Source organism: Sciurus carolinensis, chromosome 18 (assembly GCF_902686445.1).
Source record: "Sciurus carolinensis chromosome 18, mSciCar1.2, whole genome shotgun sequence".
NCBI lineage: Eukaryota > Metazoa > Chordata > Mammalia > Rodentia > Sciuridae > Sciurus > Sciurus carolinensis.
The window spans coordinates 860,592-887,319 of NC_062230.1; the positions used below are offsets into that span (position 1 = coordinate 860,592).

The window sequence follows — 26,728 nt, forward strand, 5'->3', positions numbered from 1 at the left end:
ATAAGTCCTCTCCAGGAAGCATCAGATGAGACCTGGCAGTGTCTGTCCCATCAGAAGCAGGCTGTTAGAAGTGGCCTCTGAGGACAGAGCTGTTCCTCAGGCCTGCAGGACACCCTGAGGGCAGGAGAGCGGATGCGCTGGCGATGCTCCCCAGTGCCTGTGGGCAGCACTGATTCTGCAGGACAGCAGACTGAGTCTCCTCAGGGGCAGGACAGGCTGGGAAGGCATACCCCCAAAACGGACCTGCACTCGGGAGGCTCTTGGTAAAAGGAGGCTCCCCAGTCTGAGCCCCAAAGGGGTTTGGAGTTCAAATCTACTACTGCTCCAGGTAGTGTGAACGCACCAAGGTGCAGTTAACAGGGCAGATTCGCCCGGCAGGGCAGCCGGTGCTGTTCGTATCCCTCGCCTGCGCTTTAGTTTGATCTCTGTGGCTATGTGGAGCCCACGTGTGTGTATTCAGAACACAGAGCTGAGCCAGTTAGAGAGCTAGATGTGCTCTGAGCCAGGGTCACTGCGCACGCGCACTCTCCCTGCTCAGCTTGTTTTGCGCCTGCGTTGGCTCACCTGACTGCGTGGTGAGCGTCATCTCTCTTCCTGCTCTTTGCACCTTGCTGTCTGAACCGGAAGAGAGCAGGCCACTCTGCCTGGTGTGGAGCGTGGCAGTAGCCTGGGTCGGAGGAGAGTGGCGTGCCCCCAGGTGTGGTCAGCACACGCAGCACCCTGGGGTGGGGAGGGCCTGCACGGTCAGCACCTCAGTGGAATGTGGACTCCTGTCTAGGAGGCCGCTTTGGGAATTCAAGGGGTCCCCACCTGGATCTTCTACACTGAGATCGCTTTCCGTCAGACACATCGACTTAAACTAAAGCAATAGAAGCCAATGCTCTATCCCATCGAGTCCTCTTCGCTCATTGCCATCTCGTGAAGACATCTTTAGTATTTTCTGTGAATCAGCTTTTACTTTGGCTTCACGGTATCATATAAGCCTGATTTACTGGCCTGAGGATCCTAACTGCCATTTTTGGTGGTCTGTTCCTGTTAGGGCATCTGCGCTGTCGAAGCTCTCGCGGCCTGTGTGCAAGGCGGAGCTGCATACCGCTGCCCACACCCGGAGTGCACTGTGCTGGGCACTTGTTGGTGGGCGGTTTCCAGCTGCTGCCGTTTGCACTGTGGTAGCTGCACCTTGGCCGTCTTGGCACAGCCCAGCCTTGTTCTCCACACAGGCAGCAGAGAGGCCTGCTGGGGTGGCGCGGAGTTGTGCGGGTCACTGTGCGGGCTCTGAGGCTGGTCTCCTGGGTGGCTGCAGGTAGAGGAGGAGGCACAGCCCTGCTGTAAGAGCTCAGCACTCAGACACCATCCACCTGCAGGAGGTAGGCCGGTGGGGCCTCTGCAGCGGGGACTCGGACAATCCAGCTCTGCAGACGCCGTGTGTGGCTGCCAGTGCACTCTGCACTGAGGATGAGGGAGAGGGCTCTGTGTGCCCCCCAAGAAGCGGGGCTTGGTTTTGGTAGGAGCTGTTGAAGCATTTTTAGGTTAAGGAGCGACATGTTTTTGGTATGTTGCTGGGAAAAAACATAAAACTCATGAGGTAAGTATTTCTTTTGTTGTCAAATTATAGGGAAGGAGTACAGAGCTAGGAACCTTTTGACAGCCACTTGGTTTAAGCAGAATATCAAATGTCGGAGCTGCCGAGACGGTGTTCTCTCCTCAGACCTTGAGTCCCAGGACGAACTTCCCAGCAGCCAGCAGGAAGTCCCCGTGGCTCTGCCTCCTGCGCAGCGTGGTGTGCAGAGCCCTGCGTAGGGGCCGTCCTCGGCCTGCAGTCACCCCCTCGCTTCCTGAGCTTGTCCTTTTCTTGCAGAAGCAGCACTTGCTCAGGAGCAGGGTGGGCGGGGGGAGGGAGGGAAGTGAGGCAGAGCTGGGTGCGCAGGCAGAGGAAGCGGGGACCCCGCGGGGGCGCCCATGTTCTGATCCCTGAGGGCCTTTCCTTCCCGGTACTCGTGCTGCTCCGCCCAGTTGTCTGCCAGCGTGAGCGCTGGCCATGCTGGGCCGGGAGACTCCCAGCGCGGCTCGTGCCGGACCCTGGTCCTGCTGTCTGCCCCCGTGGGCCTCTCCTGGCTCTTCCAGCCTGTACCCTCTGGAGTTTCAGGTCGTGCCCACCAGTGCAGTGTGGGGATGTGTTCAGAAGCCAGTGTCGCCGCACGAGAGGGCGCCACCTGTCTGCTGCTGTCCCCTGTGCGGCCTTCTTGTCATTTCTTTTTCAAAGTGTGCTGGGGGCTGGGCTGCCCGGTGGGTGTGTGACTGCCTGCTGTGACCCGCAGGGCGTCACCTACTGTGGAGAAAGTGCGGCCAGCAGTCTCTCCATGGCCAACGTGCCCTGGCACGAGGAGGTGGTGCGCTTCGTCCGCGAGTTGGTGGCTCTGATTCCTGACTACGAGATCGCCTGTGAGCATGAGCACTCCAACTGCCTGCTGGTGGCACACAGACAGGTAAGCTCAGGGCCCGGCCCGTGCCCCTGCTCCCCTTCCCTGGTTCTTGCACCGCTGGGCTCTTGTGGCGTGTCCGCTGCCTTCCTGAGACTGACGTGGAGGAAGCCCTAGCTTCTGCTGGGGTTCTTAACTCTTCTGTGTGAAATCGCTTCTCTTTTTAGCCTCATCTAGACATCTCAAAGTGCTCTCTGGCTTGTAATATTTAGAAAGGTGCTTGCTGAAAAAAGCAACAGCAGAACACCCTTAACAACCTCCATCCTTTCCTGGGGCCATGGGAACAGCGAAGGCAGCGACAGCCGTGGTGGGTTCTGACCGTCAGAGGAAGCATCAGGGTTTATGGAACTTCACCGCTTTAGTTCTGAGACCTGGAGGGATCCGCATGAGATTTCAGTTCCTGATCTGTTTTTCCCCTTTAGCGCCTTTGTTGGCACCAGGGCCTCATCTAGTGACTTTTAAGTAAAAAGCAGAAGCCAGCGTGGGTTGAGATGGGCCACTAGAAGAGGAAGACGCCCTGTGGGAAGACCCGCATCCAGGCCGCCGTCTAGGGACGTGTCCTTGCCGAGGCTGTAGGGGCCGTGGCCCGCTGGCCGTGTGTCTGGGGAGCGCCGAGGCTGGATGGCAGATGCTGGAGGTTCTTGTGATACTCGGCTCAGTTTTATGTTCAAATTCTCTACTAAAGAAATACTGTTTCCAAAAGGGACGTGGGTAAACCTTAAAAAGGTAGCTTCTAGCTGAAAAATGGCAGGTTCTAAGGCTACCTGTGTGGGTTCCGTCTGTAGGAGGAGCAGCCTCGGGGGCGGCTGAGGAGAGGCTCCGAGCTGCTGGTGGTGGCTGCATTGCCCTGTGGCTATGCCAAGAGTCCTGAATGGTGCCCGAGAGAGGCTGAAGCCAGGGAGCTGGCCTGACCCCCACCCGAGCCTGGTGGCCTCCTGATCCCTTCCTGTTAATGACGTTTAGTGACACAAGCCACTTGAGTGAGTCCACACTCCCCAGACTCCTAAGTCCCAGGGCGAAGGCCTCCTGCTCTGAGGTGTGTGTCTGACCTGCGGTGGCCACAGACGTGGCTGTCTGGAACAGCATGTCCCAAGAGCTTCGGAGAACGAGCAGGGCCACCTGGAGTTGGTGGTCCCGAGGTGACAGTCGGGGAAGCGGCATCCCAGGGAGGCGCTCGGAGAGCAGCGGGGAGCCAGCAGACCCGCGCCACCTCGTGCTCCGCCAGTGCCCCTGGGCGGGAGGCCGCTCTGGCCACTAAGAGCATGGAGATGGTCCAGCATAGACATCTGCCAGTGGACTCGCCCACCAGTGGCACCAGAGTGCTGGGGCGGGGCTGGGAGGGGTGGGCGGAGTGGCCTTGAGTGGCCATGGAAGGCAGATGCTGACCAGGACTTGGCGGGCAGTCCATGCAGAAGCTGGAGGTCAAAGCTGAGAGGCTGGGGCAGCTTCAGGGCAGACAGCCAGGTGGACCACCCAGAGCCTAGAGCCATGGTGGGGAGGGGCTGTGAGGAGTGCAGATGAGCGCGTGGCCTTGGTGCAGGGCGTGGCCTTGGCCTGGGATGCGCCCCGGTTAGCCGTGGTGTCCCACCGTCTAGCACTGTCTTCATGTTTGTGTCTTACTTGGGAGTGTGAGGACACAGAGGTGGCATGTTGGGTGTGACACCAGTTCAGATTCCCTCTAAGGACGCATGTAGTGGAAGATGGGAGGCTGTGCCTGAAAGGCGGGAGATGGGAGGCTGGCCGAGGTGGGTGCCCCAGAGGGTGTGAGATACCCCTTCAAGGCCGCACAGCCTGGTGCAGAGCTTCCCCCGCCTTCTCACTTGAGGTCCACGTGGGCTGGGAGCGTCTTCACAAGCAGCTTGGTGAGAAAGGGCTGGTAGTTCCCCTTCCTGGCACTGTGGAGGGCAACGTAGCAGCCTGAGGTTGAAGCCCCGACTGATCGCAGCTGTAGTTCATGCGGTGCCCGCGCATGCAGCTCCCCTGCTTCCTTTGGAATTTACTGTCCAGCAGCTCCCAGTGAGTACTGTGCTCGCGCAGCTTGGGAACCCTGAGGCCCATCCCATTGGCTCCTGTCCATAGGAGTCATCCAGTGCTGCCCCTTCCCCAGGGTCGTGGCTCATCGTGTCCTCCTTCTGTTCTTGACCCTGTGTCTGAGAGGGCAGGAAAGAGGTTCAGCCTCTGTGGCAGCCATCGCGTCTCCCGCCTGGCACGGGGGCTTTTCCTTCCGGCTCACAAACTGGGTAAGGTTGCCTTGAACCAGAGACGGTGGAATCCTCAAACAGCTGCTTAAGTTCTTTCCTCCTGGAAACCCCAGGGTTTCTGACAGGTACGTGAGCTGTGGTCACACTGAAGGACCACTTCCTGTCTGACACAGGATGGCCACAGGAGAGCGCTAACCAGGGCTGGGCTGTGGCTTAGTGGCAGACCCTGATTGCACTGGGCAGAGGCACACGTGTTGACCTGTCTTGGTCCAGTGTGGTCTGGGCGAGGTCCTGCCGAGGCCAGGGAAGTCATCCTTGTTGTCCCTTGAGGAGGCTGGTGTCCATCCTGAGATGACCACTCCTGCCTGGCATGTGTGTTTGAGGGGTGGGGAGAGTACCTTCATGGGCGGTCTGTCTGCAAACCTCATCCTGGTTCTGGTACCTTCCACCTGGAACAGGTCAGGTGAACTGGGGCAGGTCAGCCCATTCTTGTCGGCTCTCAGATGGATGCCCTTGCAAGAAGATCAGCATGTCCATGTGCAGAGTGGAGCAGGAGTCCGGCTCACAGTTGGAGCCAGCAAAGGAAGGCCGAGCTGCCCGGCCTTGCCTGGCCTTGCCCGGCCCTTATCCTGCATTCAGTTCTTGTCAGGCACCTGCAGGCTTGAGCCAAGAGTCCCCACCATGAGGTCTCATTGTGTCTCAGTTTGCACCATAAACCCTTGCTCTTTGACACCATTTAGGTCTGTGGTTTCCTTAATCAGCATTTTGTAGTTGTTAGCGTGTAGTCCTAACATCTTTGTTAGATCTGTGCCCGAGCCTTCCAGTGGCCTTCTCTTGATCTCACTTACATGTGTTCCTTGCTGGTGTACAGACTCGGTCTCCTGTTGGTCTTGTATCTTGCAACCTTCCTGCACTCACTTGGTCTGGTTTTCTGTGTTGTTCTGGTTTGCTTGTTGGTAGGTTTCTTTGGATGTTCTGCAGAGACCATGCTGTCATCTGGACATGGGCAGTCATATTTCTCCTTTCCAGTTGGCGTGCCTCTTACTTCCTTTTCTCACGTGCTTACACTGATGAGCACTTTCAGTGGTAGCTCTCCTTGCCCTTTCCTGATCGTAGGGAAGTGCTCTCTAGCGGTTGACACACATCATATGTACAGAATGTAGACTGGTGGTCACCCTACCAAAGGCAATGTGCAGCGTCAGTGCAATCACCATCAGAACAGAAATGACATTCTTCACAGAACTAGGAGACCCAGAATAGCCAAAGCGGTCCTAGCAGGAAAAGTAATGTAGGGGGCATCACAATACCTGATCTCAAATTAGCCTACAGAGCTGTGGTAGCAAAAATAGCATGGTGTTGGCATTGAGGTGGACGTGAAGACCAGTGGAACAGAGTAGAAGACACAGAGACACACGCACATGCCTACAGCCATCCGATGCTTGACAGAGGTGCCAGAAATACATGTTGGAAGAAAGACATCATTTTTAACAAATAATGCTAGGAAACTGGAAATCCATATGAACAAGAATGAAACTTGATCCCTACCTCTCACCCTGCACGAAAGTCAAATCAGTGTGGATCAAAAATCTGGGAATCAGCAGAAACCTTACAACTGCTAGAAGAAGACACAGGACCAACAGTCCATCATTCAGGCGTGTAGGCACCAGCTTCCTCAACGAGACCCCGTTAGCCCCAGAAGTAAAGCCAGGAATCTACGTGGGATGGCATCGGATGGAACAGTGTCTGCACAGCAAAGGAAACAGGAGCACAAAGAGAGAGCCTACAGATGGGAGAAGATCTTTGCCAGCCACTCTGACAGGGGATTAACCTCCAGAATATATAAAGAACTCAGAAAACTCAGTGTCAAAGCCACAACCCAGTCAATATCTGGGCAAAAGAGCTAAGTAGAAACTTCTCAAAAAAAAAAAAAAAAAAAAAGAAACACAAATGGCCAGCAAACATAGGAAGAAATGTTCAGCATCTAGCACTCAGGGAAATGCAGGTCGGAACTACACCGAGATTCCACCTCACTCATCGGAATGGCAGGGATCAGTGGTGCCAGTACTGGTAAGTGCTGGTGAGGATGTGGGGAAAGGTACGCTCACATGCCGTAGGCGGGACTGCGAATCATGCAGCTGCCTGGGAAGGCTAGGCATGGAACCACCACGTGACCCAGCCATCCCACTCCCCAGTGCTTGTGCAGAGCGATCACAGTCAGCATGTGTAGTGACCCACCACTCCAGTGTCCAGAGCAGCAAGTGCATGACAGCCGGGTCATGCGTAAATCAACAAGAACGGGACTGGCCTGGCCTGTCTTCGGCGTCTCATGCTGCCCCTGGTGGGGTCAGAATCGCCATGCCGGCGTTGCTGCTTGTCTGTAACTGAAGCCACCTGTGTCCAGGTTTCCTCGGGCTCCCTTCCTGTCCTCCTGCAGTTCTAGGCTTCCCTTCAGGATCACATTGGATCTGGCTGTCACGTCTCTTTGGGTCCCTCTCGGGGACAGTGCCTCACTGCTTACCTCGGTGGCCTCCAGTTTTGAGGCTTACTCACTAGGTGTGTGGGGTGCCCCACTGTTGGAAGCCGTCTTCCTCAGGAGGCCTTGTCGTGTGCTCAGGAGAAAGGTCCAAGAGCTGCTGCTCCCCAGGGCGTGCTCTCCCGCCCGCCTGTCCTGTTCTCTGGGGGCAGTGGCAGCCCATGCCTCGGGAGAGGTCCAGCTTCTCGCCCTCCAGGGCACGGCCTGGAGTCGTGCAGGGAGAGCTTGCCTCTGCCCCACAGGGTGTCCTTCGGAGTCCCAGCTCATCTGTCTTCTCTTGCTCACGACATCCTGGCCTCAGCTTTGGTGGCTCCTCTGCTCGTTTGCCATACTGTTACCAACGTGGAGGTCTCCTTATCTGTGTGATATTTTCCAGCTCTTCCTTATGTCCTGGCACTGCATGATTCTGGGGCTGATGGTGTGTTTCCTGCCCCAGCCCCAGAGTCGGCCATTTCTCTTGGGAGCCCTGGTTCCTTTCGTTGAGAGATGGTGTTAGGAACCAGGATTTGTGTGAAGGTGTGCCCATTGCTGCTGGAGTCTCCCGGGCCTCTCAGCTGGCAGCAGAGAAACGAGTCTGTTCTGACCTTTGCACGTATTGGCCTGTACAGACTCTGTGCACACTGTCGGATCCGTACCCAGGAAGCACGTGGCGGTCCAGGCTGGTCCCTTGCTGCATGCACCACTCTGGCTTCTGCTCCTGTGCCTGCCACCAGCAGTGAGCAGCAGCTCCTGCCAGCAGGTGGGCACTTGCTCGGCTGTCGCTCAGAGCACAGGAGCAGTGGTGGGGGTCACTGACTGCAGCCCAGGTGCCGCTCCTTTGCCTGCAGTCTTACCTGCTCGGCTCACATCCAGATCCCTGGGTCAGCACCTTCCCTCCATCCCCTTCAGGGAAGTCAACTTGTCCGTTCACAATACAGTCAGGGTCTCTTGCCCCATCTGCACACCTTCCGGAACCCCCCACCTCCTAAGTGGTTCAGTCCGTGTCATCAGTGGGTTCAAATGCGGGATGCCATGAGTTCACGGTTGTCTGTCTTGGCGTGGTCTGCGCCCTCGCCATCCCGTGCTTCCACCTTTCCTTTCGCCTCCCCACTTGCAAGTTCCAGGAGCTGCTGCACAAATACCTGTGTGTTCCACAAGGTCACGTGACTGCATGAAGTACGGAGCACCGTCCCACACTGTCTCTAGGTTCGTCTGCTCATCTTCGGTGGCTGAACAGAGCCCTGTCCTTGGTGTCCACTCACCTGCTGACGGACACCTGGGCTGCTTACCTTTCCCAGGTGAATTGAGTAAATAACTTAGTGTGGTTGTGGAATGCCATGGTGAGTTTATGTTAAACTCTTTTTCAAAAAAACCCAAAGCCTGCCGAGCCGTGCCCAGGTGGCTGTGCACTCCTGCCAGCTGCCGATGTGAGCTGCTGTTGCTCTGCCTCCCTTCAGGGCCAGCTGCCGTCCAGCTGTGGGGTTCTGGCCATTTTAACAGGTGGGCAGTGATGCCCACAGGGGTTTCCAGTTCCCCTGATGGTGGGCAGTGGTGAGCAGCTCTTCTCCCGCTGCCATCCCTGCAGCTACTGTGACCGGTCCTCGCTCTGCAGCCGTAGCAAGGTTTGAGGTGGGTCCTCAGCCCTCCGGCTGTCCCTTCTTCTGGCTGTTGTGCTGGCTAGTCTGGGTTGATGGCCTTCCATCCGTACTCTAGAATCAGTCTGTCGATGTCCATTAAATCGCACCCTCTAGTTTGGTTGTGATTGCTTGGAATGAAGTGCGGGAGGACTGGCGTCTTGAGGACATGGCGTCCCCTGGTCCTGGAGTGTGGGGTGTCCCTCTGTCTACTTAGTCTTGAGGACATGGCGTCCCCTGGTCCTGGAGCATGGGGTGTCCCTCTGTCTACTTAGTTGGGGAGGATTGGCGTCTTGAGGACATGGCATCCCCTGGTCCTGGAGCATGGGGTGTTCCTCCGTCTATTAGGTCTCCTGGTTTTCTTTTTTATCAGTTTGCTGGTTTCTACGTATGTGGCCTGTATCTCTTGTTAGACTGGGGATGCAGACCTCAGCGGTTCTGTGTCCTCACTTCCCAGTTCCAGTCGTTGCTGGCTGGTGTATAAGATAGAGCTGTACTTGTTTTGCCTTGGTGTGTCAGCCAGGCCTTGCAGTGTGACGCTGGACTGGAATGGGGAGAATGGGGAGAAGGTTGGCACGGTCTTGCTTCCCACCCTAGAACCACTGTCTTCTCACCATTAGGGACAGTGTTAGCTGCAGGGTGTTTGGTAGATGTTGTTTTATTAGGTTGAGGAAGTTCCTGTCTGTTCCTGATTTGCTGAGAGTTTTTAATCATAAAGTAGTTTGAATTTTATCATGTTTTTATGCAGTTATTGGTATGATCATATGTATTTTTTCCTTCAGACTATTGATGTGATGGATTACACTGATTTTCAATGTTGAGTCAGCCTGTTAACCACTGTTTGGAACGAGTCTCACATAGTGATGGTGGGTGACTCTTCTTATGCCTTGGATCTGATTGCTGGTGCTCACTGACTTGGCGTCTCTTCACGGCAGCTACTCTTCTGTGATTTCCTGCGTGTGTCATTTGATATTAGAGTCATGCACGTCTTGTGGAGTGTTTGCCTCTATTCTGGGAGAGGTTGTGGAGAATTGGAGACGTTTCTTCCTTACGTGTCTTGGCATTCACCAGTGAACTCACCTGTCAGTCACGGCTCTCCCCTGCCTGTCCGTTCGTCTGTCTGACTTTCAGACTGCCTTTGTTCTCCTTCCTCTCCCTCCTCAGCGCCTCTGCACCTTCGCTGTCTCGGCCCCTGGTGTGGCGGCTGTGGTCGCTAACCTCTGGTCTCAGCCTGCAGGGCCGCCCTCTCAGGAGTGTGCCTGGCCTGGCCTGAGCTCAGGCTTCCCAGGTCCTCACTCTGCTGGCAGCCCTGCCTCCTGGTCGAGAAGCCTGCAGTCTTGTCCGACAGGTCCGTGGGTGGCTCAGGGTGCCAGGCCAGCCTGCGCTGTCCTCTGCCAGGAACCTGCTCTCGGTCCTGGGGAGCTCTGGTCTCAGCAGTGCCCATTCCCTGCCGCCTGCCCTTTCCTGCACCCCTTTTTCTCTGTACTCCACAGGCTTTGCTGCATAATATTTTGCTTGACATTTTTGCATCTGTAGTCATAAGTGAGGTCAAGCTATACTTGTTGCCTCTCTGTATGATCTTTGTCTAGTTTGGGAATCAAAGTAATATTTGGTTCACATCAGAGGATAGGGGAGCTTTTCCTTGCTTTTTCCAAAGTTACTCTTCTTGGGAACCATCCAAGTCTGATCCCCTGTACTCAGGTAAATTTCTTTAATGGTTATAACACTTGTACAGGTTTTCTTCCTGAATCAGTTTTCATAACCCACATTCTTCCAGGATGTTATCCATTTTATCCAAGTTCCAAAGTCTTGGGCAAGACCCGCATGTGCTTTTAGGATCCCAGTGCTGCCTGCGATGGCACCGCTCCTAGCGTGGCTGGTGCGCCCACCTGCCTTCTAGCTGTCAGTACTCCTCCTTGGTGATCTTGCCCGAGGGGCCCTTGGGGTCTTCACGAGGAGCCAGCCTTGGGCTCCTGCTGTCGCGTTTTCTGCGTTCTGTCCTCACCATGCCTCCTTCCTGCCGTCCTGTCTGCTGGGTTGGCATGGAGCTCCTCAGCATTGCCCACGCTTTCCCTGGGCGTCTGAGTGTCCTTCTTCCTGCACCCTCCCCAGCAGCTGTCCCGCCTGTGTCCTTGGTGACCACCCTGATGGTCCAGCCAAGCCCAGGCGGCTTCTCCGAGGTGGCTCTGTTTGCACCATCCTGGTGGCTTGGTGCGGGGCCTCTCTCATGTGCTGTTTGCCACCTGTCCTTTCGAGGGGCGTCTGCTCAGGTTACTTGTCCATTGTTGATGAGCTTGCTTGTGTTCTGGTTGAGTTTTCTGAGTTCTTTATGAATTCTGGATACTGAGCTCTCTCCGATAAGCGGCCGGCCAGAGTTTCCTCTCGTTTCTTAGGTTGTCTCTCCACCGCGATTTGTTTCCTTCACTGTGCACCAGCTTTTGAATCTCAGGTGATTTCCTGCGTCCATTCTTGTGTTTATGCCTGAGCTGTTGGAGTTCTGTCTGGAAACTCTGGCCTGTCCCGCATCTAGGTCTCTTCTGTGTTTCCAAGCTTCAGGTCTTACCTGAGGTCTCTGATGCACTTGGAGTGGACTGTTGTGCGGGTGAGATGGAGGAGTCCTGTTCAGTCTCCTCATGTGGACACCCATCCTTCCAGCTCCACTTACTGAGGAGGCTGCCCTGTCTCCACTTGGGTTTTTGGCACCTTCATCAGAACCAGTTGGCAGATGATGCATGGATTGGTTTCTGGGTCTTTATTCTTTTTTGTTGGTCTCTCTGCTTTCATACAAATACCATGCTACTTTTGTGACTGTGGCTCTATAGTATGTACTTTAAAAATTTTTTAATTTGTTCTAATTAGCTGTATGTGACAATAGAATGCACTTTGATACATCATGTGTGATAGGAAAGACTTCTCATTCTTCTGTTGTACATGATGTAGAGCCACACGGGTCGTATGGTCATGTATGTACATAGGGCAATGGTGTCCTCCCTACCCCATGCCCCTCCCGTCCCTTCACTCCCCCCTACCTAAAGTACCTCTGTTCTTTCCTAGCTACCCCTGCCCCATTGTGAATTAGCATCCGCATATCAGAGAAAACATTCAGTCTTTGGTTTTTTGGGTTTGGCTTATTTCACTTAGCATGATATTCTCCAGCTCCATCCATTTACCAGCAAGTGCTATAATTTCACTCTTCTTTAAAACTGAGTAATAGTTCATTCTATGTATATACCACAGTTTCTTTATCCATTCATCTGTTGAAGGGCACCTAGGTTGGTTCCATAGTTTAACTATTGTGAATTGAGGCTGCTATGAACATTGATGTGGCTGCATCACTGTACTAGGCTGATTTTAAGTCCTTTGAGTATAAACCAAGGAGTGGGATAACTGGGTCAAATGGTGGTTCCATTCCAAGTTTTCTGAGGAATCTCCACACCACATTCCATAAATGGTTGCACCAATTTGCATTCCCACCAGCAATATATGAGTGTGCCTTACCCCACATCCTTGCCAATATTTATTATTGCTTGTATTCTTGATAATTGTCATTCCGACTCGGGTGAGATGAAATCTTAGTTTTTTTTAATACATTTTTTTTTAGTTGTAGATGGACATAATACCTTTATTTTATTTAGATGTGCCTCACACGTGCTAGGCGAGTGCTCTGTGACTGAACCACAGCCTCAGCTCCAATGACACCGATTGTGTGTGTGTGGTGCTGGGGATTGAACCCAGAGACTTGTGCACACGAGGCAAGCACTCTGCCAACTGAGCTACATCCCCAGTCCCCTTAGTTTTAATATGCATTTCTCTAATTGCTAGAGATACTGAACATTTTTTCATATGTTTGTTGATTGATTATATTTCTTCTGTGAAGTGTCTGCTCAGTTTCTTTGCCATTTATTGATTGGGTTTTTTTTTTTTTTTTTTGGTATTACGTTTTTTCAGTTCTTTATAAATTCTGGAGATTAGTGCTCTCTCTGAGGTGCGTGAAGATCTTCTCCCACTCTGTGGGCTCTCTTCGCATCGTTGATTGTTCCCTTTGCTGAGAAGAAGCCTTTCAGGTTGACTTTGAAGTCAGATTTTGTCATGCCTCCAGTATTGCTTTTCTGGCTCAGGTTTGGTTTGGATATCGAGGTTCTTTTGTGCTTCCGTGTGAATCTTAGGATCGTCCTTTCTGGTTCTGTGAAACATCATTGGTATTTTGATGAGAACTGTGTTGAAGCTGCAGGTCTCTTTCTGCAACACCGTTGGTCTCCCCAGCCCCTGGCCTTCCCTCCCGAGTCTCGAGGTTCTTTGGTGTGTTTCCTGATGCTTACTGCGTGTCTTCCACATCCCTGGCGAGGTTATTCCAAGGTGTTTTATTGATGTTGGTGGCTATTGTGGCTGGGAGTACTTTTCTGATTCCCTACTCAATTTCAGTCTGCTTCATTTTGGTGTATGGAAGAGGTATTGATTTTTGTATGTTGTTTTTTTATTTCTGCTACTTTACTGATTGTCTTTCTGTGGAATCTTCAGGATTTTCTGTGTGTAGATCATGTTGTCAACACATGGCGGTGATTTGAACTCCCTCTTTCCTCCTCGCACCCCATTATTGCTTCTCTTCCAGATTTCTAGATTTCTAGTACTGCGTTGAAGCAGTGTGGCCACAAGGCCACCTCCAGTCCCAGAGGGGATGTCAGAGTTTCGTCCTTAGGGTGGTTCTGCCGTGTCAGCCTCCCTGTCCTTCAGGTATGGTTCTTCAGTCCCAATTTGAATTCATGGCTTCTTTTGTGAAGGGGAGTTTGTTTTTTTTCCTGAGGTTTCTCTTTGGTCCTTTAGTTGTACATGACAGTAACATGTATGGTGACATGTCCCACATAATGCAGGGTAACTTCCCATTCCTGTGGCTTTGTGTCATGTGAGTTACATTGGTTGTTTCAGGCAGCTGTTTCGTGCTGTGTCGCACAACTGGAGGAAAAGAGGTTTACACTAGGGCTCAGGTTTCAGAGGTCTTAGTCCATAGAAGGCCGGCGCCATTCCTTGGGCTTAAGGTGAGGCTGGATATCAGGGCAGGAGAGAGTGGCAGAGGGAAGCAGCTCACATCACAGACTCCACTCTCCAGACACAAAATACACACCCCGATTCCCACCTCCAACCACACCCCCACCTCAGTTAATCCCATCGGGGGTTGATTCACGACTGGGTTAAGACTCTTACGGCCTAGTCACGTCTCCTCTGAATCTTCCTGCACTGTCTCACGTGAGCTTCGGGGGACCCCTCACAGCCAACCAGCACACTGGTCGTGTATCATGTGAACACAGGAAAGGTGTGTCTGATCCATTCACTTTCCCACTCCCACCCCCCTCCATCCCCTCCATTCCCCTTTGTCTAATCCAGTGAACTTGTACTCTTCCCTTCCCCATTATTGTGAATCAGCATTCGCATATCAGAGAGAACACTCAACCTTTGTGTTTTGGGGATTGGCTTATTGCACCTAGCATGATAGGCTCCAGTTCCATCCATTCACCTGCAGATGTCATGATTGCATTCTTTGTGGCTGAATAATATTCCACTGTGTATATACACCACATTCTCTTTTTTTTTTTTTAATTTTTAGTTGTAGGTGGACACAATACACGTGCCAGGCAAGTGCCCCACGACTGAGCCCCAGCCCCAGCCTCTCAGTGTAGTTTTGATTTGCATTTCTCTAATTGCTAGAGACGTTGAACATTTTTTCATATACTTGTTGACTGTTGGTTTTTCTTTTTCTTTGAAGTATCTGTTCAGTTCCTTGGCCTTTTTTTGATTGGGTTTTTTATTTTTGTTTTTGTTGTTAACTTTCCTGGAGATTAATACTCTATATGAGGGGCAGGTGGCAAAAATTTTCTCCCACTCTGTAGGCTTTCTCTTCACTTTATTATTTCTTTTGCTGTGAAGAAAGCTTTTTAGTTTGATACCATCCCATTTATTGATTTTTTTTGTCTTCTTTTTTTTACACATTTTATTTTTTAACATATTTAAACAACTTTTTAATTTTTTTTGTGGGATCAAACCCAGGACCTCAAGCATGCCAGGCAAATACACTACAACTGAGCTACAACCCCAGCCCTATTTATTTATTCTTGATTTTACTTATGTATTTTTGGAGTCTTGTTGAGGAATTTGCTTCCTAAGTCGACATGGTGGAGATTTGGGCCTACTTTCTTCTAGTAGGTGCAGGGTCTCTAGTCTAATGCCTAGGTTGTGATCTACTGTGAGTTGAGTTTTATGCAAGGTGAGAGATAGGGGTCTAATTTCATTTTGCTACATACAGATTTCCTGTTTTCCAAGCACCATTTGTTGAAGAGGCTGTCTTTTCTCCAGTGTATGTTTATGGCACCTTTGTCTAGTATGAGATAAGTGTATTTATGTGGGTTTGTCTCTGTGTCTTTGTTCTGTTCCACTGTCTACGTGTCTGTTTTGGTGCCGATACCAGGCCGTTTTTGTTACAGCTCTGTGTAGCGTAGTTTAAGGTCTGGGATTATGATGCCTCTTACTTCACTTTTCTCTCTGAGGATTGCTTTGGCTATTCTGGGTCTCTTAGTTTTCCAAATGAATTTCATGACTGCTTTTTCTATTTCTATGAAGCATGTCATTAGAATTTTAATAGGAACTGCATTAAATCTGTATAGCAGTTTTGGCAGTGTGGCCATTTTGACAATATTGATTCTGTGTATCCGAGAGCATGGAGATCTTTCCATCTTCTAAGGTCTTTAGTTTCTTTCTTTAGCGTTCTGTAGTTTTCATTGTAGAGTCTTTCACCTCTTTTATTAGGTTGATTCCCAAGTATTTTATTTTCTTTGAGGCTATTGTGATGGGATAGTTTTCTTAATTTCTCTTTCTGATTCCTCACTGATGTGTAGGAATGCAGTTGATTTATGGGTATTAATTTTATATCCTGCTACTTTGCTGAATTTATTTATGAGTTCTAGAGTTTTCTGGGTCTTCTAAGTATAGAATCATGTCACTGGGAAATGGAATAGTTTGAGTTCTTTTTTTCCTATTTGTATACCTTTAATTTCTTTTGTCTAATTGCTCTGACTAGAGTTCACAGGACTGTGTTAAATAGAAGAGGTAAAAGAGGGCATTCCTGTCTCTTTCCAGTTTTTAGAGGGAATGCTTTCAGTTTTTCTCCATTTAGAATGATATTGGCCGTGGGCTTATTTAGCATCAATAGCCTTTACAATGTTGAGGTAAGTTCCTACTCTCCCTAGTTTTTCTATTGTTTTCTTTCCTTAATGTGTCTTTGTCTGGTTTTGGTATCAGGGTGATTCCAGTAGCTTCATAGAATGAGTTTGGAAAGGTATCCCTCATTTTCATGGAATAATTCGAGAAGTATTGGTGCTATTTTTTAAAAAATATTTTTAGTTGTCAGTGGATCTTTTCTTTTATTTATTTATATGTGGTGCTGAGTACTGAACCCAGGGCCTCACACATGCCAGGCAAGTGCCCCACCAGTGAGCCACAGCTCCAGCCCCTGGTGCTAATTCTTCTTTGAAGGGCTGCTAGAACTTGACTGAGAAGCTGTCTGATCCTGGACTTTTCTTAGTTGATAGACTTTTGAGAATGTCTTGTATTTCATTGCTTGAGATTGATCTGTTCATATTGTATATATCCTCCTGATTCAGTTTGGGTAGGTCATATATCTCTAGAAATATATTGGTGTCTTCAAGATTTTCTATTTTATTAGAGTATAAATTTTCAAAATAGTTTCTGACTATCTTCTGTATTTCAGTACTGTCCATAGTGATTTTTCCTTTTTCATCACGAATTTTAGTAATTTGAGTTTTTTCTTTCCCTTTGTTAAAGTGACTAAGGATCTATCGATTTTATTTAGTTTTTCAAAGAACCAACATTTTGTTTTGTCCATTTTTGAATTGTTTCTTTTGTTTCAATTTTGTTGATTTCAGCTCTGATTTTAATTATTTCCTGTCTTCTACTTTGGGTGTTGGTTTGTTCTTTCTTTTTCTAGGGCTTTGAAATGCAATGTTAGGCTATTTATTTGTTGACTTTCTATTCTTTTTAATGAATGTACTCAATGCTATGAACTTTCCTCTTAGCACTGTCTTCATAGTGTCTCAGGGATTTTGATATGTTGTGTCACTGTTCTCATTTACCTCTAAGTATTTTTTTAATTTCGTCCTGATTTCTTCTGCTATTCAATAGCATATTATTAGTCTCTGGGTGTTAGAGTAGTTTCTATTTTTTTATTCCATTGTTGATTTCTAATTTCATTCCATTATGATCTGAGAGGATGCAAGGTATTACCTCTATTTTTTGTATTTACTGTGAGTTGCTTTGTGGCATAAGATATGGTCTGTTTTAGAGAAGGATCTGTGTGCTTCTGAGAAGAAAGTGTATTCAGCCATTGATGGATGAAATATTCCATATATGTTAAATCTAAATCATTGATTGTATTATTTAATTCTATAGTTTCTTCGTTTAATTTTTGTTTGGAAGATCTAAGCAGTGGTGAGAGAGGTGTGTTAAAGTCACGCAGTATTATTGTGTTGTGGTCTGTTTGATTCTTGAAACTGAGAAGGGTTTGTTTGATGTACGTAGATGCTCCATTGTTTGGGGCAGATATATTTACGATTGTTAAGTCTTGTTGGTGTATGATTCCCTTAAGCAGTGTTAAATGTCCTCCTTTGTCCCTTCTGACTAACTTTGGTTTGAAGTGTACTTTGTTGGATATGAGGATGGAAATCCCTGCTTATTTCACCGTCTATTCCAACCTTTCACCTTCAGTCTGTAGATGTCTCTGCCAGTCTGTGTCTTTTGATTGATGAGTTTAGGCCATTTATTGAGAAATGATTTTTGTTCCTTGTCATTTTGATTCATTTCTGATTTTTAATTTGAATTTGTTTCTCCTTTGATTGACTATTCTTTCTAGTGTAGTTCCTCCCTTTGCTGGTTTTCACTTTTATTTTTCATTTATTGAGTATGGTTTTGCGAGTTCAGTTTTATCACAGATTTTTTTTTCTTCTTTTGAGATCATCACGTGATTTTCACTGTTAATTCAGTTTATAGTGTCGTGTTACGGGTATTGATCTGTTGAACCTTCCTGTCATCTCTGGAATGAAGCCATCTGATCATGGCATGTGGTCTTTTCAACGTGGTGTTGAATTGTTTGTGGGTGCTTCATTAAAACTTCTGGTCTGTGTTCATCAGGGACATTGGTCTGCTTTTCTCTTTCTGTTGTGTCCTTAGCAGTCAGTGGTGGCAGGATGTCCCTGGCTTCTGGGGATGTGCTGGGAGTGGCCCTTCCCTTCTGCTTCGGGGGCTGGGTCCTAGCCCGAGCTGGGACGCTCTCTTGGAGACTCTGCTCCTGCTCCGTTCTCATGGCTTGCCAGTGTCTGTGTGGTGTTCTCATTCTCTGACTTGCTTTTGGTAGACCACGTGCCCTACAGTCTGTCCGTTCCTCAGCCCTCCGTTTTCTGCACTGCTGCCCCTCCAGTATGGTGCATGGCTGCCCTGGGCTTTGCTGTGTCTCCTTGTGCACACCTTCTTGGCTTGCTCCACATCTCGCGTCCCCTTTCTTGCTGGCTGCAGATTCCTTTGTGCTGAGGTGAGGACTAGATTCAGTGGGGCAGCCCTTCTGGTGGAGCCCGGGAGGAGGGGGCATCAGAGTCCTGGGGAAGACGCAGGGCAGCCCCATGACCCGCCCACCACGCCCCACCTGCCCACAGCTACCCCAGGCCATGCACCCTAGGGAGACTGATGAGGCCCTGGCTGTCACCTCCAGTCACGTCACCTCTGAATGTTCCTGCACTGATGGGAGCTTTGGGGTCACCTTAGAGCCAGACCGCAGCACCTTGGTTTCCATCCGTACATGGTGGTGACGGGGGTGACCATGAGGACAGTGTCTGTGTTCTGTGTTCCCAACCACTCTGGCCCACAGACCCGCTTGTCTGTCCCCACTGGCGCGGTGTCCTTGGTCCCCGGTCAGCTGCCTATTCTGAAGCCCTCTCCCGGTGCTCTCTGACCTACCTGCCTCAGCAGGCCCCCGCCCTGCCCAGCGCCCAGCTGCTGTCTCCTCTCCTTCAGCTCCTGCCTGGGAGAGCACTCTGTTTCCTGGGGTCCAGTGTGTCCTTTCAGTTTGTCCCTCCTGCCCAGGAATTGACCTCCCGAGGACCCCCGAGTGTGTGGCAGGAGAGGAGACGCCCGGGGCTCACCTCTTTGTTCTCCTCCTGGCGGGCAGCCTGCTGGGCCTGGGCTGGACAGCCAGCATGGCCTCCGTCCTGCCTGGGGTGTGAGCCTGCACCCCTCACCAGGGCCCCGGATCCTGTGGACCCCTCAGCCCGGAGCTCGAGTCTCGCCTGCTGAACTTTTCAGAGCCCTCGTTTTGAAGGTCTCCTGCCCCCTGCGTTTGTTTTGTTCTCTCCCTTCCCTCTGGGACTCGGAAGGATCTTAAAATCACGTCTCGTGGCCTAGTTTCTCTTAATGGCTGTAGATGGACACGATCCCTGTTTGTTTATTTAGTGGTGCTGAGGTCCAGCCCAGGCCTCAGTGTGCTAGGCAAGCGCTCCACCAACCCAGCCCCAGCCCCGCCCTTGGACTCGAATCCAAGAAAACAATCTTTTCTCCTCTGATTTTTTTTTTTACTTTTCTTTCTATTATTTTACTCTATGTTCTAGAAAATGCTCTTAATTTTTTTTTCTCATGAATCCTTCGTGACGCTCCTGGGTTGACTTCGGACTCTGTTCTTTCTCAGCTCGGTTTTCACGGGACCCGGGCAGCTGGGCCTGCTGCTTCCTTGCTGCCCTTGTGTCCTGGCTGCCTTCTCTCCCGCAGGCTCCTTGGTCATCTGCTCGAGTTCGAGGGTGGGAATGGAAAGGCAGACTGAGCGCCCCAGTGCGTGGAGCAGTCCAGCTGGTCACTCCCTCCGCGAGGCCTGATCCCGACACTCATGCTGCCTCCTGGCCACCGCAGCCTGGAGGCAGGCAGGGCCTGGGCCACCCTGGCCTGGGGAGCTCAGCCCCTCGCACCTCTCCTGAGGATGAAGCTCCGGGCTCTTGGCCGGGAGGTCAGGGCTTGAGGTTCTGGCAGCTTCTCCAACAGAACACCAGCCTGTCTCGGATACCTGTGGGCGACTTGGTGCCTCCTCATCCTCTTCCGGGTGACCAGTGGACCCAGCCTCTGAGCCTTGGGGGAGTTGCAAAGTGTGAGCTGAGTCAGACCCTCAGCCCTCTGCTTCCTGGTGGCCCTGTCCCCTGGCCGTGCCTTCAGCGTCTGCAGCTTGTGCTGCTCCCTCCTCCAGGCTGTTTCAGGGGCCCTCTCCGTCCCTCGTTCCTTGGAGGGGAGGGCTGCACATGGAGCGGAGGTGAACGAGGAGCTCGACCACCGTCCCGGTGGGTCCCCGACCCCTCTGACCCCTGCTCTGCTGGGAGGAGGGGAGGCAGCGGGCGCAGGGCCCTCATGCAGCCGTTAGGGCCCAGGGCTGGTGCGGCAGGTGTCCTGCAGTCCACTGTGCCTCGCCGTGTGGCCTGTGTCCTGAGACCCTGGTGGCTTGTGGAGTTCAGCTGTGGCCCTGAGCAGGTTGGCCTCTTCCCACAGGCAGGATGTCCCCACGTCTCAGGACGCTCAAACTCTCTTTATGATCGGGGTCATCTTCCAGCCCTGTCTGTGTCGGTCACACCAAAGGTCGCCCTTTCAGCTTCTGCCTTTTGAGTGGCACAGTGTGACTTTCTAAGCACCTTCTCAAGTGTTTTTATCCCGGGTCATGAGAGGGTTTTCGGGGCCTGACAACTAAGGGTTCACTTCAGATCGACCTTTGTGGACCGAGAGTCTGCCCCGCAGCCCTGCCACAGCCAGGAGAGGCTCTAGGGACAAGGCCACAGGAAGCCCCCAGGCCAGGCAGGGCCTGTTGGAGACTCCTCTCCTGGCCAGGCCACTGCCTGTGGCATTTGCCTGGGCTGCCGAGCTGGCCTGGACTTTCTGGTGGGTTGTCTTAAAAAACAGCACTTGCCAGGTTTTGGGGTAAGGTTGTCAGGTCTGTGCACTGGTGTCTTCATTTTAAACCAGGGCAGGGTTTCAGGGCCAGCAGACAGGTCTTCTAGGGCAGAACTTCCCATGCTGCGTCAGGAGCTGGGTCGGTTTCCTGAGTGACAGCCAGCAGTGTTTTAAAGTGATGTGGGTTACACAGAGTTGGTGGGTTGTGTGTGTGTGTGTGTGTGTGTGTGTGTGTGTGTGTGCGCGTGCCTGCCTGCACACGTATACCTACTAGATTGAGCTATAAGACATGTTGTTGGATTTTTTTTTTTTTTTTTTTAACCATAGGCTGGAATAAAAAGACAAGAGTCAAGTCTGTTGCTGTAGCCTGGACTCATCCTTTAGTCCCTCTCAGACTGTCCCTGGCAAGTGGCTTTTGATTGAGTTTGAGGGAGAAGGAGAACCAGGATCATGAATGCTAAGGGGTCAGACTTTGGCTCGAGAGAGGCAAACCCTGAAAGGGAAAGGAGCAAGAGAGAGGACAGTAGGGTCAGCTGCTGCTTCTCAGCGAGCAAAGCGGGGAGCCCGGCAGGACTGTCCTGTGGGACCAAGTTCTGGGCCGATCATCGCACCCTTCTCTGTACTCCCCAGTGCCGGGCCTACCCCAGGGCATACGCTTGGTGCTTGGTGAGCACTTGTAAAGTACCTGGCCAGGCCCACAGACGAGGACAGGAAGGAGGGCGGGGGCATCCTCAATGGCCTCGTCCTGCTGGGGTCGTGCTGACGTGTGTCCTCCTGGACTGGTCGGGAGCGCCTCATGTCCCTACGCCTTCTGCACGGACACACCGTGAGCCGTCCCTGTGGTTCTGCAGCCCACGGCAGCAGAATTCCTTCCTGTTTCCCGAGCCATCAGTGGACAGGAGGGATGCTTTCCATCCTGTGGTCTTCCAGCTTTGCTTGGAGGTGAGGAGGCTGGGCCTAGGCCCAGGGTCCTGAGCGGCAGTGCGATGGCACAGACGGCGAGTCATGTGCCCACAAGGGCTTGTCAGACTGGCAGGGGACACGGAGGTAACGCCGAAGCCATCACAGGGTGCTCTCTTGAGCAGCTCAGGCACAGGGTCCTGTGGCATAGGAGCCGCCGTGGGCTAGCAGGACGCAGGGGGCTTCCCAGAGCAGAGGACACGGAGACCTGACGCACAAGCTGCTGCAAATCAGACCTGTTGGCGTGGGAGTGTGTGAGGTGGGCCGATCCTGAGGAGGTGGAGGTGCAGGTGATTAAGCTCTGCGCTCTGGGTGGCTGTCTCCCCTGCTTTGGGCCTCGCGCCTTGTGACTTGGACAGTCTGTCACAGCCGAAAGAGGCCACAGCTGCGATGGGCTTGACCCATGGGAGATGGCGGCCTGCTTCAGGGGATGCAGGACACTGTGGGCAGAGCTGCTCAGGAAGGGGGATGGGTTTGGAGGCGAGGGCACAGAGGAAGAGAGGTCACCCTCGAATCTGCAGCTCTAAGGCTCGGCACCTGGGCCTTTCACAGTGGCAGGCAGAGAACAGTGAGGGCAGCCAGGCTTCACAGAAGATGCCAGCGCGGGCTTTGCGTCTGGCATGGAGTTGAGAGAGCTGGACACTCTTTCAAAGACTTGTCTTAGCTCAGCTGTTGGATAAGAGAGGAGATTCCATGTTGAATCCCAAATCCAGGAACCTGCGTGTTTTCAGTGATTCTTTCTCAGCTGGATCAGGAGACTCTTCTTCACTTGGTTCCTGGAGTCAATCAGGGTTCTGGTTTTGCCTTGTTTTTAAGACAGTGAGTAGCTGTCGATGAGTCAGGTTTCGGCATGTCGGTTGTGCACGTACACAGACGGGTGCTGGCCAGGCTCTGAATCAAGCCTCACCGTGCAGTTGGGTTTCCCTGGGAGCTGCCTCAGCTTTGTGCTCGTTGCACGTTTGCTTGAGAAGCAGTTTTCTGAAGAGTACAAATTGGACTATTCCTCTTTATGGAATCGACATTCTTAACAAGACTCTCTGCTAATGAGGTGTGTGTGCACGTTGAACTGACAAGGCTTTGGTCGGGTAGCATTCAGAATCAGAAGTCATTGATTAGGGCTCCGCTGATCACTCAGGCGGAGTTTGGTGGTGAAGAGGCTTCTGCCAGGCGTGCTGATAGCCTTGGAAATCCAGCCAGAAGCATGGCAGCAGCAGGACTGGGGTCCTCTGACCGGCAGCACTGGCAGCTCCGGGCAGTTCAGTGCTGGTCAGCTGCTCATGCAGACCCACTGGGATGGGAGGTCGTCCCATCCCAGTCAGGCCTTGGCACGTGGGCAGCAGCAGCAAGGGAAGCACCTGCCTGGGTTCCAGGTGCTCTGGCAGGAAACCATGTGTGGAACGTGGAAGTTTTAACATGACAGGGAAAAAATCAGGTGTGTTAGTATTTCACTGGGTTTCCCTGTGGGTGTTTTTACTTCTGACCTGACAGCTGTTTTCTCCCCAGTTTAAGATCGATGGAGAATGGTGGACATGGATCGACTACGGCCGCTTCCAGGAGCTCATCCAGGAATACGAAGACAGCGGTGGGTTGAAAACCTTCAGCACGAAGGACTATATGGCCAAAACTCCCCCCTGGGCAGTGTTCGGTGCCAGGGAGCGAGGCTTTGATCCCAGGGACACGAGATATCAGAGGAAGAGCAGATCGAAGGACCTTTCTGGATGTTGAGCTTGCTGGACCCAGAGCGGAAGTCCCGAGGTTCTGGGCCTGCCGAGACTTTCCCAGGGACAAATCAGGCACATCCTGTTTCCTCCAGGTGAGGGCCCCTCAGGGGTCGGACAGGACCCATACTCAGGCCTGGGGCGGCTCCAGCACTCTGGCCAGGACTGTCCCTGTCCATCTGTACTTCTGAGAGGAGAGTGGGGAGGGGCAGGGCTGGAGGGGTCACTGGGGTTGGACCAGCAGTTTTGGACTCACGAAGCTACGTGGCCGCGCCCTGTAGGGGGCCTGGCCCTTCTCTGTGCCTGGGTGTGCTCAGCAGTGGTGCCCGGCCACGTGGGTCTGCCCCGTCCCTCCTCACGACTTGAGACGACCTCTCCCACAAAGACCGTTTCTAAACACTGCGTCGTGACACCTCTGTTCATCTCCAGCGCTTTGTGAAACGGCTCTGGACCGCACTCTGTCTCTGGCTGTCCCCACGGTCACCGTGGACCAGCACAGTCTGGCAGAGCAGAGGCATCCTGCAGCAGAGGTGCTGCCTGACTGCCCGGCCTGGCCGGCTCCTGGTTGGCAGGGTGGCCATGGGGCCTCTTGTGGCACCCAGCAGGTCTCCCTCCTCCCCCGCCAGCCTTGCTGAGCCCGCAGTCTGTCCTGGAGGGTCAGGCTTTCTCTAGCTGAAACAACGGACCCAGTGTCTTTTCTCAAGTGTCACAGTCGCTTTAAAATTCTTTTACCAAAAAATAAATAAAGAGTCTTTCCTAAAGCCTCGGAGCGCAAGTCCTCCTCTGTGCCTGGAGTGAGGACCTCTGGTCCTGGGTTCTGAGCCGCACCACCCTCCTCCTCATGCTGCTTTGAGGCTTCTGGTTTGGGTGCAGTAAGAGTCATAGGTGATGCACCTTCCCACCTGCTTGGTTGGAGATGGGGCACCTGCTTTCTTCCAAGGGTAGGAGTCAAACATTCTCCCGGACATGGGAGGCTGAACATGGGAACACCGGCTGACTTTCTCTGGTCCTACCGTTGCCAGTACATCTCCTCTGTTGTTTGTTTGCTTTATGTTTTTTGTAGTACTGGGGATTGAACCCGGGGCCTTGTGCTTGTGAGACAAGCGCTGTACCAACTGAGCCATAAGGAGTTCACTTCTGATGTCAGATGGGGGGGTTTCCCTGGGTGTCTGATGCCGGACGTGGGGTTTCCCTCGGTGTCTGATGCCGGACGTGGGGTTTCCCTCGGTGTCTGATGCCGGACGTGGGGTTTCCCTGGGTGTCTGATGCCGGACGTGGGGTTTCCATGGGTGTCTGTTGCCGGACGTGGGGTTTCCCTCGGTGTCTGATGCCGGACGTGGGGTTCTCCTCGGTGTCTGATGCCGGACGTGGGGTTTCCCTCGGTGTCTGATGCTGGATGTGGGGTTTCCGTCACTGGCTGTTTGAGACCAGTTGGGACCCAGTGTCCAGGCCTGACCCTCACTGGAATGGGCACACTGCCCATGGCCTGGAGGCTCCATCCCTTTCGACTTGCGCTTACTCCCAACAGTGGTGATCAGTGGGTCCCTGGGCTGCCCACAGCCTCTGTCAGCAAGGCTGCAAGGGGAGGCCCTCAGCCCCTCCTGGACTGTGCGTCAGACGGGCTCTCGGGACCCAGGACACCATTCACATACTGTGGCTGATGTGTTACAGGGCGTTTTAATAAAGATGAAGAGACGGACCAGGGAGGTCTGCACGGGTCCCCGTGGAGTGGGCTGCACGGCCCTCTCCACCCATGCCTGTTCACCATCTGGACGCTCCGTGAACCCCAGAGAGCAGCGTTTCTGCAGCCCCATCCCTAGGCTGGGTGCATCTCCAGCTGCTCACCCTCCTGGGGTGGGATGCGCCGAGTTCCAAGCTCTCTGGTGACCAGCCCTGGTCCAGCAGCCCAGCAGGAGCACGTCACCTCGTGAGAACATCCAGGAGAGTGGGTGCTCTCCACCAGGAGCCAGAGGCCACACGTCAGGACAGGCATAGAGGGCGAATGCCCTGCTACCCGAAACGACCAGGGCTCTGGGCGCTGTGTCAGGATGCAGGGCAGAGATGGAGTGCATGTTCACTGCGTCACCGCTACGCGGGGTCCGAGCTGCCCACAGTGCCTGTCGCGCAGCGACGTTCAGAGTGAATGACGGGGCTCTGACAGCGGTGACCTCCCCAGTGCCCCTTGCCGATGGACTGGGTGGGAGGGTGCGTCCTCCCTGCACCCCCTCCCTGCTCCCTGACCCCACCCCGCCCCACAAGTGCTGCCTGGCTCAGCATCTGGACCGAGACCCGAAGCCTGAGTCCAAGTAAGCCTTCCCTCCCCTGCTGTTCTTGTGGGTGTTTAGCTGCCTGACAGGGTCACAGGTGGGGCGGCAACAGGCACCACAGGTCGCGTCCTACACCCCCAGCACTGCAGCACACAGGCAGAGGCTCCTGTGTGGGGCAGCTCGCCAGGCGACCAGGTGGGGCCTGCGGCACAGGAGGTAGGCAGCGGGTGTGCCGGGCCCGGGCCGCCTGGGCCGCCTCTTCAGCCATGCAGCTCTGCACGTGCTCCTGGGCGAGGGTCCGCCTGAGGTGTAACTTGGACCATTGGTGCGTCAAAGAGGGGAGAAAACCCCAGACAGCAGACCCCTGCCCTAGAGAAAGTAGCCCTGACGGGAGCCTGGCGCGTAACCCACACCGTTCTTTCATGCTGGAAAACGTCTAAGGACTGGTCCACGGTACGTCTGGCCTTGAGCTTATCTGACTTCAGGATGTTGAAGGAAAAAATGAATGGCCCACAAGGTTCTACCGCTTTCTATTTAAAAAATCCCTGTTCACAGTCACGAGAGAGATTCCGAGGTGCCCGGCACTCTCAAGGGGATCTGGAATCTCCCGACGGTTGGGGGGAAGCGGCGGGACCCTGGTGTGCCCAGGCTGTGGTCTGCTCGCAGCACAGCACTGAGTCCCAGTGCCACTGGTTTCCTGGCAAGCAACCCTAACATTCAGCTGAAAAATAAGCCAAGCAAGTGGAGTGGTTAAGAAATCTTAGAGAAAGCAACCGTGAAAGTCACTCTTCAAGGTACCAAAACACGTTAATAATTAAAATGAAACAAGGCCAGTTTCCAAAATGGAGCATGGGGACCTCAGTGAGACGTTTCCTTTAGAACAGTGAAACTGGCAACATAGCCAACATCAACCAGCCATGTTTTATTTTTCGGTATCGGGGATGGAACCCCAGAGCACCCTACCACCGAGCCCCATCGGCCCT

The 26,728-nt window shown here is 52.6% G+C and overlaps 1 protein-coding gene across 4 annotated transcripts in view; it reads left to right on the forward strand.

Annotated features, from left to right (window-relative positions):
- Positions 1-24,229, forward strand: part of LOC124970805 (S-adenosyl-L-methionine-dependent tRNA 4-demethylwyosine synthase TYW1-like) — a 149,782-nt gene extending 125,553 nt beyond the window's left edge. For 2 of the 4 annotated variants that reach the window (XM_047534411.1, XM_047534412.1), the window contains exons 15-16: positions 2,319-2,486; positions 23,264-24,229. In XM_047534411.1, coding sequence (XP_047390367.1) covers positions 2,319-2,486; positions 23,264-23,485 — 390 coding nt within the window. In that variant the 3' untranslated portion in view covers positions 23,486-24,229. The remainder of the gene's footprint in view (positions 1-2,318; positions 2,487-23,263) is intronic. The other 2 variants (XM_047534413.1, XM_047534414.1) reach the window with 1 other exon arrangement.
- The last annotated feature ends 2,499 nt before the right edge of the window (positions 24,230-26,728 follow it).